Source organism: Lontra canadensis, unplaced genomic scaffold, assembly GCF_010015895.1.
Source record: "Lontra canadensis isolate GAN:19392208 unplaced genomic scaffold, GSC_riverotter_1.0 scaffold86, whole genome shotgun sequence".
Classification (NCBI taxonomy): domain Eukaryota; kingdom Metazoa; phylum Chordata; class Mammalia; order Carnivora; family Mustelidae; genus Lontra; species Lontra canadensis.
This window is the reverse complement of record NW_022631080.1, coordinates 5,365,839-5,379,780: the sequence shown is the minus strand read 5'-3', so window position 1 is coordinate 5,379,780 and position 13,942 is coordinate 5,365,839. Positions and strand designations below refer to the sequence as shown.

At 36.6% G+C, this 13,942-nt stretch overlaps 1 protein-coding gene across 1 annotated transcript in view; it reads right to left on the bottom strand.

The window, feature by feature from the left end:
• Window positions 1-13,942, bottom strand: part of CFAP47 (cilia and flagella associated protein 47) — a 509,602-nt gene that overhangs the window by 305,893 nt on the left and 189,767 nt on the right. Inside the window, exons 31-33 of the mRNA XM_032883134.1 lie at window positions 12,691-12,772; window positions 10,738-10,824; window positions 2,034-2,226 (exon numbers count right to left, since the gene is read on the bottom strand). Coding sequence (XP_032739025.1) covers window positions 2,034-2,226; window positions 10,738-10,824; window positions 12,691-12,772 — 362 coding nt within the window. The remainder of the gene's footprint in view (window positions 1-2,033; window positions 2,227-10,737; window positions 10,825-12,690; window positions 12,773-13,942) is intronic.

Here is a 13,942-nt window from a genome sequence, read left to right as displayed (position 1 = left end):
TGGGTGCAGCCCTACCCTTCTACCCTCCACAGAACCACTGCACCAAGTTGTGAGGATAGTCCGATTTTGCCAATGTAGTGAATCTAAGTAGAATAAGTGTCAATGTTGACAGATAAAAATCTGGGGAAATGAGTATGACTTTTTTTCAGCCCAAGTTAACCTAAGTGAAATCTTTCACAGAGATTCTCCTCATGGACCTCCACTCTTACTAAGCCCACCAACCTGTACTCAGGTATATGTTCAATGTGGAAAGTGCCTCCTTCTACCTCAACCATTCAACTTGACTCTTGAAATTTGTACCAAAAGGTACAAAGGGTCAAGCTAATATATATCCAATTGTCTGGAATAGGATAGAAAAATATATAAAACCTGAATGTGTCTCCATATTCATTCATTTATATACACAAACAGTATTTGATATCTGTTTTCTTCTAGGCACTGTTCTTAGCTCTGAGAACACACCAGTGAACAACAAAACAGACAAGACTATTCCTGTTAAAAAGTTCACATTCTATTGGAAGAAACAGACTCTCCATTTTATATATATAATTTTGGGAAAAATGCTATTGAAAAGAACAGAGCAAGAAAGAGAAAGATGGAAGGATAAGCTATTTTAGAGGGTACTGGGAAATGTTGTCAGATAAAGTGATATTTGAGCAGACACCTGAATGAAGTGAGAAACAGTATCATGAAGTTTAATAGGAAAATAATAGTCCAAGCAGAAGATAGCAGAGAAAAATGCAAAAACTTTGTAAAAGCATAAAACTCAGTGTTGTTTTTTTTTTTTAAGTAAAGAGGCCAGTGCCTGTAATGTATTATATTTAAAAATGCAGCAAATTCTTTGAAATTAACTTGGACGGACCATTTTGTTGATAAAAACAGAAATATAATAATTTTACAACAAATGAATATACTAATTTCTAATATATGTACATTATTTTATACCACTTTGGTTAAAGTGTCACTCCTCAGTAATCTAATAATTTGCAGTTTTTAAAATATTTTTGAAAGGGCCAAATACAGTTTTATAAAATATGAATCTTATTCAATTGCAGATTCAAGTCAAATTATTTTGACATTATCAGCACATCAATTAGAAGGTACTAAAATATTCTGTTTACTGCTGCCTAATACCAATATATCAATATAACTGTTTCAATCTTGATGTCACTATGTTTGTTGAAGTAATGCCTTTAAGTTAAAACAACCGTAATTCAAAGTCTCATTTTAAAAATCACACTCTTAAATCTTCTTCTTATTTCTAAAGTTTAGATTAAACTCTGAGGGTTCAGTATAAAAAATAAATATAATAAATTAAACACAACCACTTCTGAACAGAAGAGGTATTTATGTACTTGGAAGAGGGGGCCCGAATTGAAGCCACAGAAACAACCAGCATGCACAGTGCCATACATCTCACTATAATCAGTGGTTATGACAGAGGGAAAAAATACACTAGACTGGTAAACTGGAATTTTAAAAAAACAAAAACTGAAGGCTTGTAGGGTGAAAATTTATAGAGCCTCATTTCACAAAGACAGAACCAGGAGTGGCCACCTGAACACTGAAGGTCTCTTTATGAACACCCACTTGCCTCAGTATTTGTACCTAATATGACCAACCTCCCCCCAAATTTATGAAGCATTACTGCACTTAGTGATTTCCAACATGACTGCCACAATGACATGTAAGATGTTTTCTAGTTAAATTTCACTTGATATCATCTAAGTACACACAAGATTTGAGCATGTCACCTAAAATTTAATACTTTATAGAGTTGAAAATATCAGCAATGATATTAAGACTGTCTTTTGGAGAGCATCTCTTCATAATTTTTATCACTTATTCTTCAAAATACATTAAAGAAGCAACTTTTATTATTTCCATTTTACATGTAAGGTAACTGATCTCGAAGATGTTAAGAGATCCTTTTTACAGAAAAGAGTCAGGTCTAGAATCCATGGATTCTGGGTCTAATTCTACATTGTCACACAAAAATTAGCAATAATTTATTTAAAGAAAAAAATTCTCACCATGGTGACAGTTTTTCCATATAATGTGTCGGGCATTCTCATAATTTGTGTTCATCCAACTAAGCAGAATCCTTTCAGGATTAGAATATATGTTGCTGGATAAAAAACAAGGATTGACTTTTGGTGAATTCTGCACATGTATGGGGGGCAGGATGTTGCTGCAATGTGGTAAAACCCGGGATAGTACCAGAACCTGAAATTGGGAAAAAGAGGGAACCTTCATTAGACTTGAATGGTAAAATTAAAAAATCAATATTGGAAGAGTAAAAAAAGGAAGACATCAGTATTTTCTGGTCAATTGCATCCATCCAAGAGTAAAAGAAATCAGAATACCCCCCACAATAAAGATGAAAGTCAGAATATAGGCAATAACAACTCGCCTGTCCAAATCTCAGCTATGTTTGAAATCCTCGTGGACGTAGGCCAGCAAGCACATAACGCATATGTACATATTGTGAGATACAATCTGTGATGTCTCAAAGTCTGCAAGCAAACTTTCTCCTACTTAATTTAAGTACCATTTAGAGGAGAAAGAGGCCTGTAGAGAATCCTGTGGTAACCATGGCACTGGATATGGAAGCAATATGACTGTTTTAAACATAAACTGAATTCTAGTTAAGAGGTAATAAGGTCTATATCTATTCCTTAATTCAATTATTATGTACTGAGTGCATGGTACAAAACTAGTTACTGTGCTTGGAAATAGTGGCATGATAGTGAAACAATGCAATCCCTAGCTAAATTATATTTAGAAAGATATTTAATCCGATATGGTTGAATTTCAACCATTTAAATATTTAAATATTTTAAAAGGTAATGTGTAAAAGGCAGAACAACAATTTAAAACATGCTACCAAAGTTCATTCCTTTTCCAAAGTTTCTAAGAACAAGGTTATACCATACCTGTTTGTCAGCGTTTCTGTTTAAAATTCAAGCTGTTATTCTACCAGGAAATAGCTCTTATATTTTTGGATGGTGTTTAAAGAAAATAATATTTTAAAAGTAATGATTGGTCTCATAATGAATAAATGGAACAGCAATGAAAAAAATGTCATGACCTTCCCCAACAAAAACATGAATAAGATGTAGATCATAACATGAGGTGAAATTTTAATTTTACTAATCTGTTGCAATTTCACAGAATGTTCTAAACTATGTGTAAGTTATTCTAGTAAATCTTAACTCAAAATGTATGCCAAAAAGGCACAGTTAATTTAAGTAGGAATTAGAAAAAGTCAGATCAGATTTAAGTTTTAGAAGGTTACCTTTCCTTTGATCAGATTAAGTAGAAGAATACAACAAATAGTGCTCAAACATACCATAGAAGTTTATCACCCTAACAAAATTTCTTGAAGTCATTTAAGTCTAAATATTTTCAAGATCATAAATTTGTTGTAAACAGAATATAATTTAAGTTCATAAAGTAAGAATTTTTAAAAAGGAAAATAGAGGAAGAAAATATAAAAAGAAGTATTCGAGCTTGTTCATCAACAAGCCCTGTCAAAGAGGACCACCTACAAGTGATCTGGGGGTGAAGACAGAAACATCAGTTAAGACAGGAGGTAGAGGGCACGTGGGTGGCTTAGTCGGTTAAGCAGTTGCCTTCCACTTGGGTCATGATCCTGGGGTCCTGGGGTCAAGTCCCACATCGGGCTCCCTGCTCAGCAGGGGGTCTGCATCTCCCTTTGACCTTCCTCCTGCTCATGATCTCTCACTCGCTTGCTCTCACGTTCACTCACTCTCTCTCAAAATAAATAAATTTTCAAAATCATTAAAAAAAAAAAAAGACAGGAGGTAGAGAGAAATCTCCAAGAAGAGACTGAATCTATAGGGGAGTTTCCTGGTGGTGGAAGGCACAGCAGCAATCTGACCTCACCTCTAAGGTACAGCACACGTCATACAAGGGGGTCACTACAGGGGTTCCAGGAAAGCCAAGATGCACCTGCTACTGATTCAAATAAAGATAAAGCCCTGCAAGCCCAGAGACCTCTTTCCCTTGTCTTCTCACTCCTACTACCTATAGGGGCTCCTGGCTCTTTATTCATCTCTTATCAGATCTCCTTCCTTCTCAGCCTATACACTAGTTATTTTCAGAAGACCCATCATCACTACTTCAAAGAGCAAAGGGATGACATCCTAGATGAGAATGCTGCAGTGTCCTACAACGTGACCATCTATACTCACTTTTCCTCCTTCTCTACAGCCACAGTGGGTAAGCTATTCCTTCTCTTGTACTAGATGCCAAAACTACTCATCATCTTTGGGACAGTCCTGCATCAGTTGCCTTTTTTAGCTTTTGGATCTTTAACCTCTCCCTTCTCAACAATATCAAAACATGTTCACTTATACTCAGCTTTTAGAGAGCTCTCCCAAACTTGGATTCCCCCTGATTCTTTTACCTGTTCCCTCCACCAGTTTAACCCATCAAAGAGTTTTCTAACCCATTGTCCCCACTTTCATTCCTTTTGCTCATCAAACCAAAGTCCACCTAATAACCTCCCACCAATTCATCACACCCTCAAACCCTGAAAGTGCCTTTGGCATCTTTGTTGTCTAATACAATAGGGAATTTTTAATCATTACCTTACACCACCTCCCAATTTCATCTGATAACACATCCTCCCTCAGAGGCACTCCTCCCTTCTTGTTCATGGTACCATACAGTGTTACTCCTATCTTTTTGCTTATTTTGAGCTTATTTGCAGGATTCTCTTCCCTTACCTATTTAAATGCTGGGTTTCTATGCCACTGGGTTTCTAACCTATGCCATCTTTTCTTTCTTTTTTTTTAAAGATTTTATTTATTTATTTGACACAGAAAGAGATAGCAAGAGAGGGAACACAAGCAAGGGGTGTGGGAGAGGAAGAACCAAGCTTCCCGCTGAGCAGGGAGCCCCATGTGGGGCTTGATCCCAGGAACCTGAGATCATGACTTGAGCCGAAGGAAGACGCTTAACGACTGAGCCACCCAGGTGCCCTGATGCAATCTTTTCTTTGAAATTTTTAGGTGTGTTTCTCCCAATTTTATCTCCCAGAGACCACAAAATATGCATGAAGAAACCACAAAAACCACCATTTGTTGTAATTAAAAAATAAAGATTCAACATAATATTTAGAACATTATGTTAGTAGTAGTAATGACAATAATTATAGCTTCTATCAGTAAGATGAATGATAGTTACTGTCTTTATCAAGTTATCTACATTTACCTAGATGATGAATGTATTGAATTCTACATCACTTTATATATTCAGTAATTTCTTTTTCTGTATTTCCACTAATTGAGAAAAGCTTATCTCATATTTACAGGTTAACAGAATAGATGTTCAATTTGATTGTTATGGATAATCAGGCCCAACACAAAGCCAGAAATTATAGAGATTTTTATTAAAATCTACTTCATCTACTTTCAAATACCAACCAAATACTAAGCTGCTTGATGAGCCAATCACACTCAAAAGTCAAAGGTAAAAACACTCAACTTAGAAAACAGCATTAAAGATAATAGTACTCTACTCTTCAGTGGCATTCGTCTTTGGGAAAAGTTTCTTTGGCTTCCATTGCAAGGAGCTCAAAAACTTATAGTGTCTTTGTGAAAATTAGAATGTGGTACACTCTCTGAGAAACTATTATCCTGATGGTACCCTTATTAAAGTAAAAGCCCCCCTGCAACTAATTTGTTGAGACACAGCTTCCAATAGTGTCTATAGTCTTAGTGAGCAGCACGTAGGCTGGATTTCAGCTTCCAATCATCAACTCAGCTGTGTAGAAACTACATGATCATATTCAGTTTTTCTGTCCATTCAACAATTCAAAACATTTTTTTCCCCCAACAAATCTTGGAAAAAAGCCAAACTTTTGATGCTTTAGTGTTTTGTACCACATTAAAAATCATGATATTCAAATCCTATAGGTATATGTCCAAGACGGAAAACATTACCTGATAGATATTTGAGCTAGCCACTTAAAATAAAAATGATAAATATGGAAAAACATTAGTGCTAGGAACATACTATTTTAAATCTCACTCCTGTTGAAAAAATGCATGTGAACTGACCTTCTCTTCATAACCAGCACATCTCAAAATTGGAAATAAAGATCCTGAACTTACAGAGATCACAATGCAATTAGGTAACTCAGTAGCCTTATTTTGACAGTATTTACATTTTTTTTCTATTTAACAATGAAATCACAACAGAAGCATATTTTTAATCATCTACATTTCCCTTTGAATAAGGGTTCACCCTTTCTTGTGACCAATGACCAATTGTCTGTCAGTATGTACCACCAACTGATTTTCTCCAGGCTACATTACAAATTAATCTTTAATTAATGACACAGAATTATTCCTCTAAGAGCATGGGCTTTCATTGATAAAGAGAATAAAACGTCATCATATATTTCTTTCCTTCACATAGACTTATCACACATATGCAAATGTGTTCATACATTCCTTTAGATCCAACCAAAGCATGCAATATTTGCTAACACTTGTGGGAATAACTGTTTGCACATTGCATGCCACTGCTATTAGGGGACATCCTGCAAAGCCATTTAATAAAAGAATTTCACCAAGTTTACCTTCTTTCCAATCATATTTTATTGAAGCTCATTTTAAATATTCCTTACAGGGGCACTTCGGGGGCATAGTCGGTCAAGCATCCGACTCTTGCTTTCGGCTCAGATTGTGTTCTCAGGGTTGTGAAATCAAGCAACATGTTGGGCCCCACACTCAGTGCAGAGTTTTCTTGAGTTTTCCCTCTCCCTCTGCCCCTCCACCCCACACTCTCTCTCCCTAAAATAAATAAATAAATCTTTAAAAACAAATTAAATAAATAAGTATTCCTCACAAATATGATACCTTGTACTATCTTTACTTGTCTTCTACAGAGGCATGAAATTCTAAAGTAATGCCCTCAGTAGAACTGGTGTCTTGCCTACCTTTAGCAGCAAATACTCCACAATATTATAACAGAGAGATTTTGAATTGGTTTGAGGAAAAATGTATTTAATTAACCAGAAAGATCACTGCTCTTCATTTAAAAATATCAAAATATTTGATACAATTGTGCCACTATTAAAAAAAAAAACACCTTATAACAGACAGTACACTGGGAACAAATGAATCAATAGCTTACCTAAACTTATTATTCAGATATTTATTATTGATATTTCTCTTGCCTAGATTCTTCAGTAAAAAATATCATTTACCTCTTTCATTACATACAGATTCATGTTTTATATGCACATGAAAGCCCTCTGTATATTTACATTTTAAATAGCATTCTGAATTTGAGTGTTTCTGTTACTGTTTTTCATCTCTTTGTGCTTCAATGACCCCTTTTTTAGTCATCAATACATTTTTGTGAATTGGGAATATAATGCAAGAAAGTAGCAACAATTAAACATGAAATTTAACAGGCAAAAATACCCAAATGACACAAAATCAAATTGGGTGAGACAAGTTGTATCCTTTATCCAAACTATTAGCCAAGAAGAACTGACAAAGGCAGTCCTGAGGGCACACATGACCTCTAGGAAGGAGAAAAAGAAAACCTAAAGGGATTTGTGTGAAAATCACCATATTCTTTCCAACCTGTGAAACTCATCTCAACATTGCTTGCTTTCACAAGAGAAATTGCCAATATGGTTCTGATTTAATAGAGCTCCTGGAGCCACCCATGCTTTAGACACAATACATGGAGAAATACAGCTCTGCAGATGACCTAACTGGGCCATCTTATCTATTCCTATGACTTTATCATGGAATCAGTGAAGAATCCCACACGTTCTGCCACCCAGATCTTTTTCCTACTAAAGGATATATCCACCTGGTAATGACACAGGGCACCATTATACAGCACAACCAAAATTAATTTATTATGCCTTCTTACCCTATCTCACCCTCCGCCCCCAACAAAACCCTATTATTATCGCTTGTCTTGTTATTTCAGGAACTAGGATCAAATTCCATTCAGTCACCCCAGCAGAACCCACTGTCATCTTTTACCTCTTTATCTCCTTCATCCACTGAGATCTAGTTATTTATCAAGTCGTTCTGAATTCTATTCCTAATATTTAGGAAAGTGGTCCCTTTCTCATCTTTCCTACTACAACCAGTATTCCTAGCACCAGGCACTACCTTTCCAAACAGATGCCACATTGTACCAGAGTGATTTCTCTAGGATGCAAAGCTGATATGTCAGCCTCATGTTTAAAATGCTTCAGGAGCTCTGTACTGACCCTGGGGTAAAGTCCATAAAATCCAGATTCCTTGGTTTGGCTTATGAAGTCAACCATGCTCTAAATTTATGACTGGGATCACAGTCCACACCTCCTACCCCCAGTCATAGTGTGCTTCTTCCTTAGAACACACCGTGTTGTATCTAATCTCAGGCATTTCCACGTTGAAGTCCCTTTGTCTTGACAAATGTTATCGTCTTGTCCCCAGTAAAACTCACCTACCACATCTTTCTCACAAATTATACTCTTTCTTTCCCTCTATAACCTATGCTCCACTGCTTTACCTTGCCTGGAAAACTCCTACTTATTTCTCAGGGTCAGGCTCAACTGATTTTCTTACTAGAAACCTTCTCCAAGGCACAGAAAAGGTAGGCTCCTCTCTATGTGCATTCACCACTAGTTTTTTGGGCTTACCTTAACATAGAATTGGTTATAAGTCTTGTAATTAGATATGAGTAATTACTTATATACTCCAGGACACAAAATCCTGGAAGAGAAAGGTTATATCAAGTTTACTCTTAAAGCCCAGAGCTTACTACAGTGTCTGTACCATAAGAGTTAAGTAAATTTACCCAGCCAGTATTTGTTGAGCATATACTATGTAGCTGACGCACAATCAAATTCTGAGTTTACAAGTAATACTTGATATTTAAATTCATAGACTTCTAGGATAGGAAAGAGAGATTAGATGACATAAACATATCCATCAATGCATGCATGAATGAAGAAATGAACGAGTGAGTGAATAAAGCCCACAAACCAAAATTAGGACTACTTTGTCCATTAAGTAGGGCACTTGCTGCCCTTTTGTTATAGAGTTGCTCTTCCCTATCAGCGGGCAAAATCATAGATGATACAGCTTGGAGTTAAGAAGCAAAGTAGAAAATGTCTTTTCCCGGGGCGCCTGGGTGGCTCAGTGGGTTAAGCCTCTGCCTTTGGCTCAGGTCATGATCTCAGGGTCCTGGGATCGAGTCCCGCATCGGGCTCTCTGCTCCGCAGAGAACCCACTTCCTCCTCTATCTCTCTCTCTGCCTGCCTCTCTGCCTACTTGTGATCTCTCTCTGTGAAATAAATAAATAAAATCTTTAAAAAAAAAATAAAAAAAAAAAAAAGAAAATGTCTTTTCCCAAAAGTTTTCCCAAAAGTTTGACTGAGAGTCATTAATATCCTCATACATTCATCAGGGAATTACTCAAGAAAAAGCAGGTTTTCTACCCCCTTGACATCTGGCCAAAAAAAAAAAAAAAAAAAAAAAAAAAAAAGCAGGGCAGGCTGATGGAAGAAGAGGAAAGGAGTAAGTAGGAATTAAGCAGTAGAAAGAACTCTCTAGAGGGTAGGATGGGTACCTGGCTGCAGTGGAGGATACAGGCTACCAGACAGCAGGAAGGGGTCCTTGGGCTTCTGGGCCCCAGCAGAGATCAAGGAAGAGATAAGCTTGATCTACATTGGGTGGTTTTATATAGCTAAAATCAGGTGATCTGGGGAGACAGTATGCATGCCTGTGGAACTTTGTTTCTTCATGTCTAAACTGGAGATTACTGCTTGTGAAGATTAAATAAGCTCACATTTAAAAGGCCTTTACTGGCAAAGAGTCTGACATAAACTACACACTGTTCAGTCACCAATTTTGTCCTTTCTTTTCAGTGACTAATTGTTACTTTTCTTTAACTTCTCCCTCATTTTAACTCTGTTGTCCCACAGCTCACTCTACCTGTGTTTTCAATGTGTGAAAACAGAGCAAAAGCCACCACTGGTCTTACTGGGGAGGATCTGTACTGCCACATTTAGAATCCTAGGGAATAATGCTCAGTACTGAAACCAGCACTTGTTTGTGCAATAAAGGGACAGGATGTGAAGGCATAATTTTATGCTGTGTTAATCTACCCACATACACAATTTGGCATGGAGTAAACTGGAGAGTTTCATCAAAACTTGGTCTCGCCTACTGGTATATGATTCCTAGTGAATACCTCTTCAGAATGACATGTATAGCAAGAGTTTAGTATGTAGTATAGGTAGAAACCATAATTTTCACTATCACCCATTCTTTAATCCTTCCTTTTAGTACCAGAATACAACTGGTAGCTACTTATTTTAGGCACTACATTTCTCAACATCCCCTGCAGTGAGGTACAACCATAGGACTAAACTCTGCCCAAAGGAAATGATGCATTTTTTCGGTGACATCCTTAAACAGTTTTTACTTTTCCTCCATTACTCCTTCCTTGTTCTGAGAGACTAACGCAGAGACAAAAGGCCAGGACTGAGGATGGAAGACATACTCTGCTGTCTCTAAACCACTTACTTCTCAACAGTTCCGTAAGAAAGATAAAAACTCTATCTTATTTGAGCCACTGTATTTTTTAATTCTTTAATCAGCAGCACCATCTATACCTTAACTAATACATGATTCAGCTAAATCAACTGAAACAACCAGCAGTGAACAAGAGTGGAAATGTTACCTTGTATATCTGAAGGAATACATCTGTCCATGCCCGTTTACTCCAGGCTTCAAACTGAGTCATGTCTATAACAACAGAGGGCTTTTCCTTAGGTATACAGGAACACACAGGCAAGGTAGCAGTGAAAGAATTTAATAAAAATTTAAAAAAAGAATTTAATAAATAAAATATTACAACATTAACTAAAATGCAAGGCAAATATAAATTCCAAGTTTTAACTACTTAGCATATAAGTGTTTTTTTTATTTTTACAAACTTTTGCATACTTTATCTATGCATTCATCAAGATCTCTAATTCCCCATGTGCAAGTAATAGAAACTATCAACAGAAATAACTTCCTAGAATACACAGCCCCTTATTGAGGTCAAACATTTATCCATTCAATGACCCTACTAGCTTATTCTATGGCAGAAGTAGCAGAATGAGATGCAAAGTTATTCTGAACTCTGAGTCCCAAAAAGAAACACATTTTTTTATTAAGCCACTGGAACTAAGTAGAGTGTCAAAAGACAGGCCCCAGTGGGCCCCTGGGTGGCTCAGTCGGTTGAGCTTCAAGAGTCATGACCCTGGAGTGGTGGGGTCAAGGCGCATGTCAGGCTCCACACTCAGCAGGGAGTCTATTTGAGATTCTCTCCCTCCCTCTGTCCCTCCCCCAACTCTTGCATGCACTCCCACCCCCTCCCTCTCAAATACACAAATCTTAAAAAAAAAAAAAGACAAGACCATGGTTCTCCTGTTTACATCATGTGGTGAGTATAGTAACAGAGCCATGACTAAAGTAGAGCTGCCTCAAAGCCTGAAGGTTTCTACAAGCAATTCCCCTTCTCAAGAGGTTTCCATAAAATGAACTGTATATTTTGAAAAAAACTATACATATCTTACTAATTTCTGCCTATTCTCCCCTTTAACTAAAGAAGGGATGTGGCAAGTTGTGGGAAAATTAAACCAATATTTTTGTTGGAAGATACATAGTCTAAAAATTTACTTTAAGAAAACATTTACATAAGCACACACAATCCTTCATTTCTAGACCCCATAAAAGAAGAAATTACTTATATATTTAAGAAAGCCATGTAATAATTTCTATATAGCATAGGGGCCAAGGGTAGGCTGCCCCAAGATGCATCACTTTGGCACAAAGGGAGTTGGTTGCAGGGGTTTGGGACAGGTCCCCCAAAACACACCACTTTGGCATGTGGCCTATTTTCAGCTGAAGGCAACTGAGACCCTCTGGGCTTAAGAGAAACTTTTGCCCCTCCCTTAACTCAGAGAAGAATCTAAAATAGTGGGGGGTAGGGAGAAAGGGTCTTTCCCAGAATAAGCTTTATTAGCAGAGATAACATTTTATCTGAGTGACCCATCTGTATAGCAGGACAAACATCTAATTACCAAACACCTGCTCTTCGTAGTACCCTATGAGGTACATTCCTTCCCTTTGAAGTCCCAGACTCCTCCTACCCCTTCTCCTTAGTTCAGAATGACAAATACCTCATTTTGCCTGTCTTTGGAATTTCCAGGTCTGTGTTGATTTCCTTTACATAAGCTATTAAATTTTATTTTCTCCTGTTAATCAGTCTCATGTCAATTTGATTCTTAGTCTAGCTGGAAGGACCTTGAAGAGGACAGGATATTTTTGCTCCCTGACAATAGGAACTCCACAAAGATTTTTAGACAGATATAAAAATGTGTGTGTATGACCATGTGTGTGTATGTGTGTGTGTGTGTGTGTATATATATGTGTATATATATATAAATATCTACATATATGTGTATATATACATTTAAATATTTATACACACACACATATAAGTAAGCTGTCCAGAGAGGCATAATCCATAGGACATTTCATAAATAAAATATCAAGATTTTATAATGAAATTTTCTAACAAATACCAAAGATCAGTTAATTCAATAACTATGCAGATTATTCCCTAGAAATTATATTTCCTTACTGTAATTTCAATCCACTTTTCATAATCTTCTGGTTCAAGCAGAAATTCTGGCAGTACATGAGAAATACATGCTCCTTGAGCACTAAAATCGAAAAAGAAAAATCCAAATTATTATAGTATAATACTCCCAGTTTGTATATCACCTGCATTTGAACTTCAGTTATTTCAATATCACAGTTTATATATGTATTGAATTTTATTTTTTAAATTTAAAATTTATACAATTAGCTTTAACACTTCCCTTAACAAAAGTGTATATGATGTTTCCTTTAGAGAATTAATAATGAGAAAGAACTTACTAAATGCCTACAATCAGCCACATTTATCCTTATATGATAACAGAATATAGAGTTACATGACTCTGCTAACCATTTTATTGTTGTATAACATTAAAAAATTGAAAACTATCTGGAAAAACTTTGAATACCATCTAACAGATCATTAGTCACCCAATGCTCAGTGAATGCCTATCACAACACACAGCTGAATATGGAAAACCACAAATATAACATAATCCATCACCTATTTTTCCAAGAATATCTAAAAATTCTGGCCTCTGTGAGAATATAAACTTGTAGTAGTAAATCTGATGCAGCACAGATTTGTTATTTTATACATTTAAGAGCATATATATTCATATGTATATAATCTATCACATTCAAGATTATATTTTTTGTTGTCATATTTCTTGAACTACTTTTTAAAGATATATTTCTGAGAGAGAGAGTGAGTGGGGGATAAGAGGCAAGAGAGGAAGAGGGAGACAGTCTTTTTTTTTTTTTTTAAAGATTTTATTTATTTATTTGACAGACAGAGATCACAAGTAGACGGAGAGTCAGGCAGAGAGAGAGAGAGAGAGGGAAGCAGGCTTCTTGCTGAGCAGAGAGCCCGATGCGGGACTCGATCCCAGGACCCTGAGATCACGACCCGAGCTGAAGGCAGCGGCTTAACCCACTGAGCCACCCAGGTGCCCCAGAGGGAGACAGTCTTAAGCAGGCTCCATGCTGAGTGTAAAGCCTGATGCAGGACTCTGATCTCACAACCCTGAGATCATGACCTGAGTCGAAATCAAGAATCAGTTGCTCAACTGACAAAGTCATTCAGGTACTCCTTGAAATGTTTTTATTCAAAGTCTTCATATGCACATCTATCACCACCAGAACTACTTTCATACAGTTTAATAGTTTTGGCAGGACTGTTTCCTAGCGGAGATTTAAACATTTAGGTTGAACTCATTCAGTGAGCATAGAAT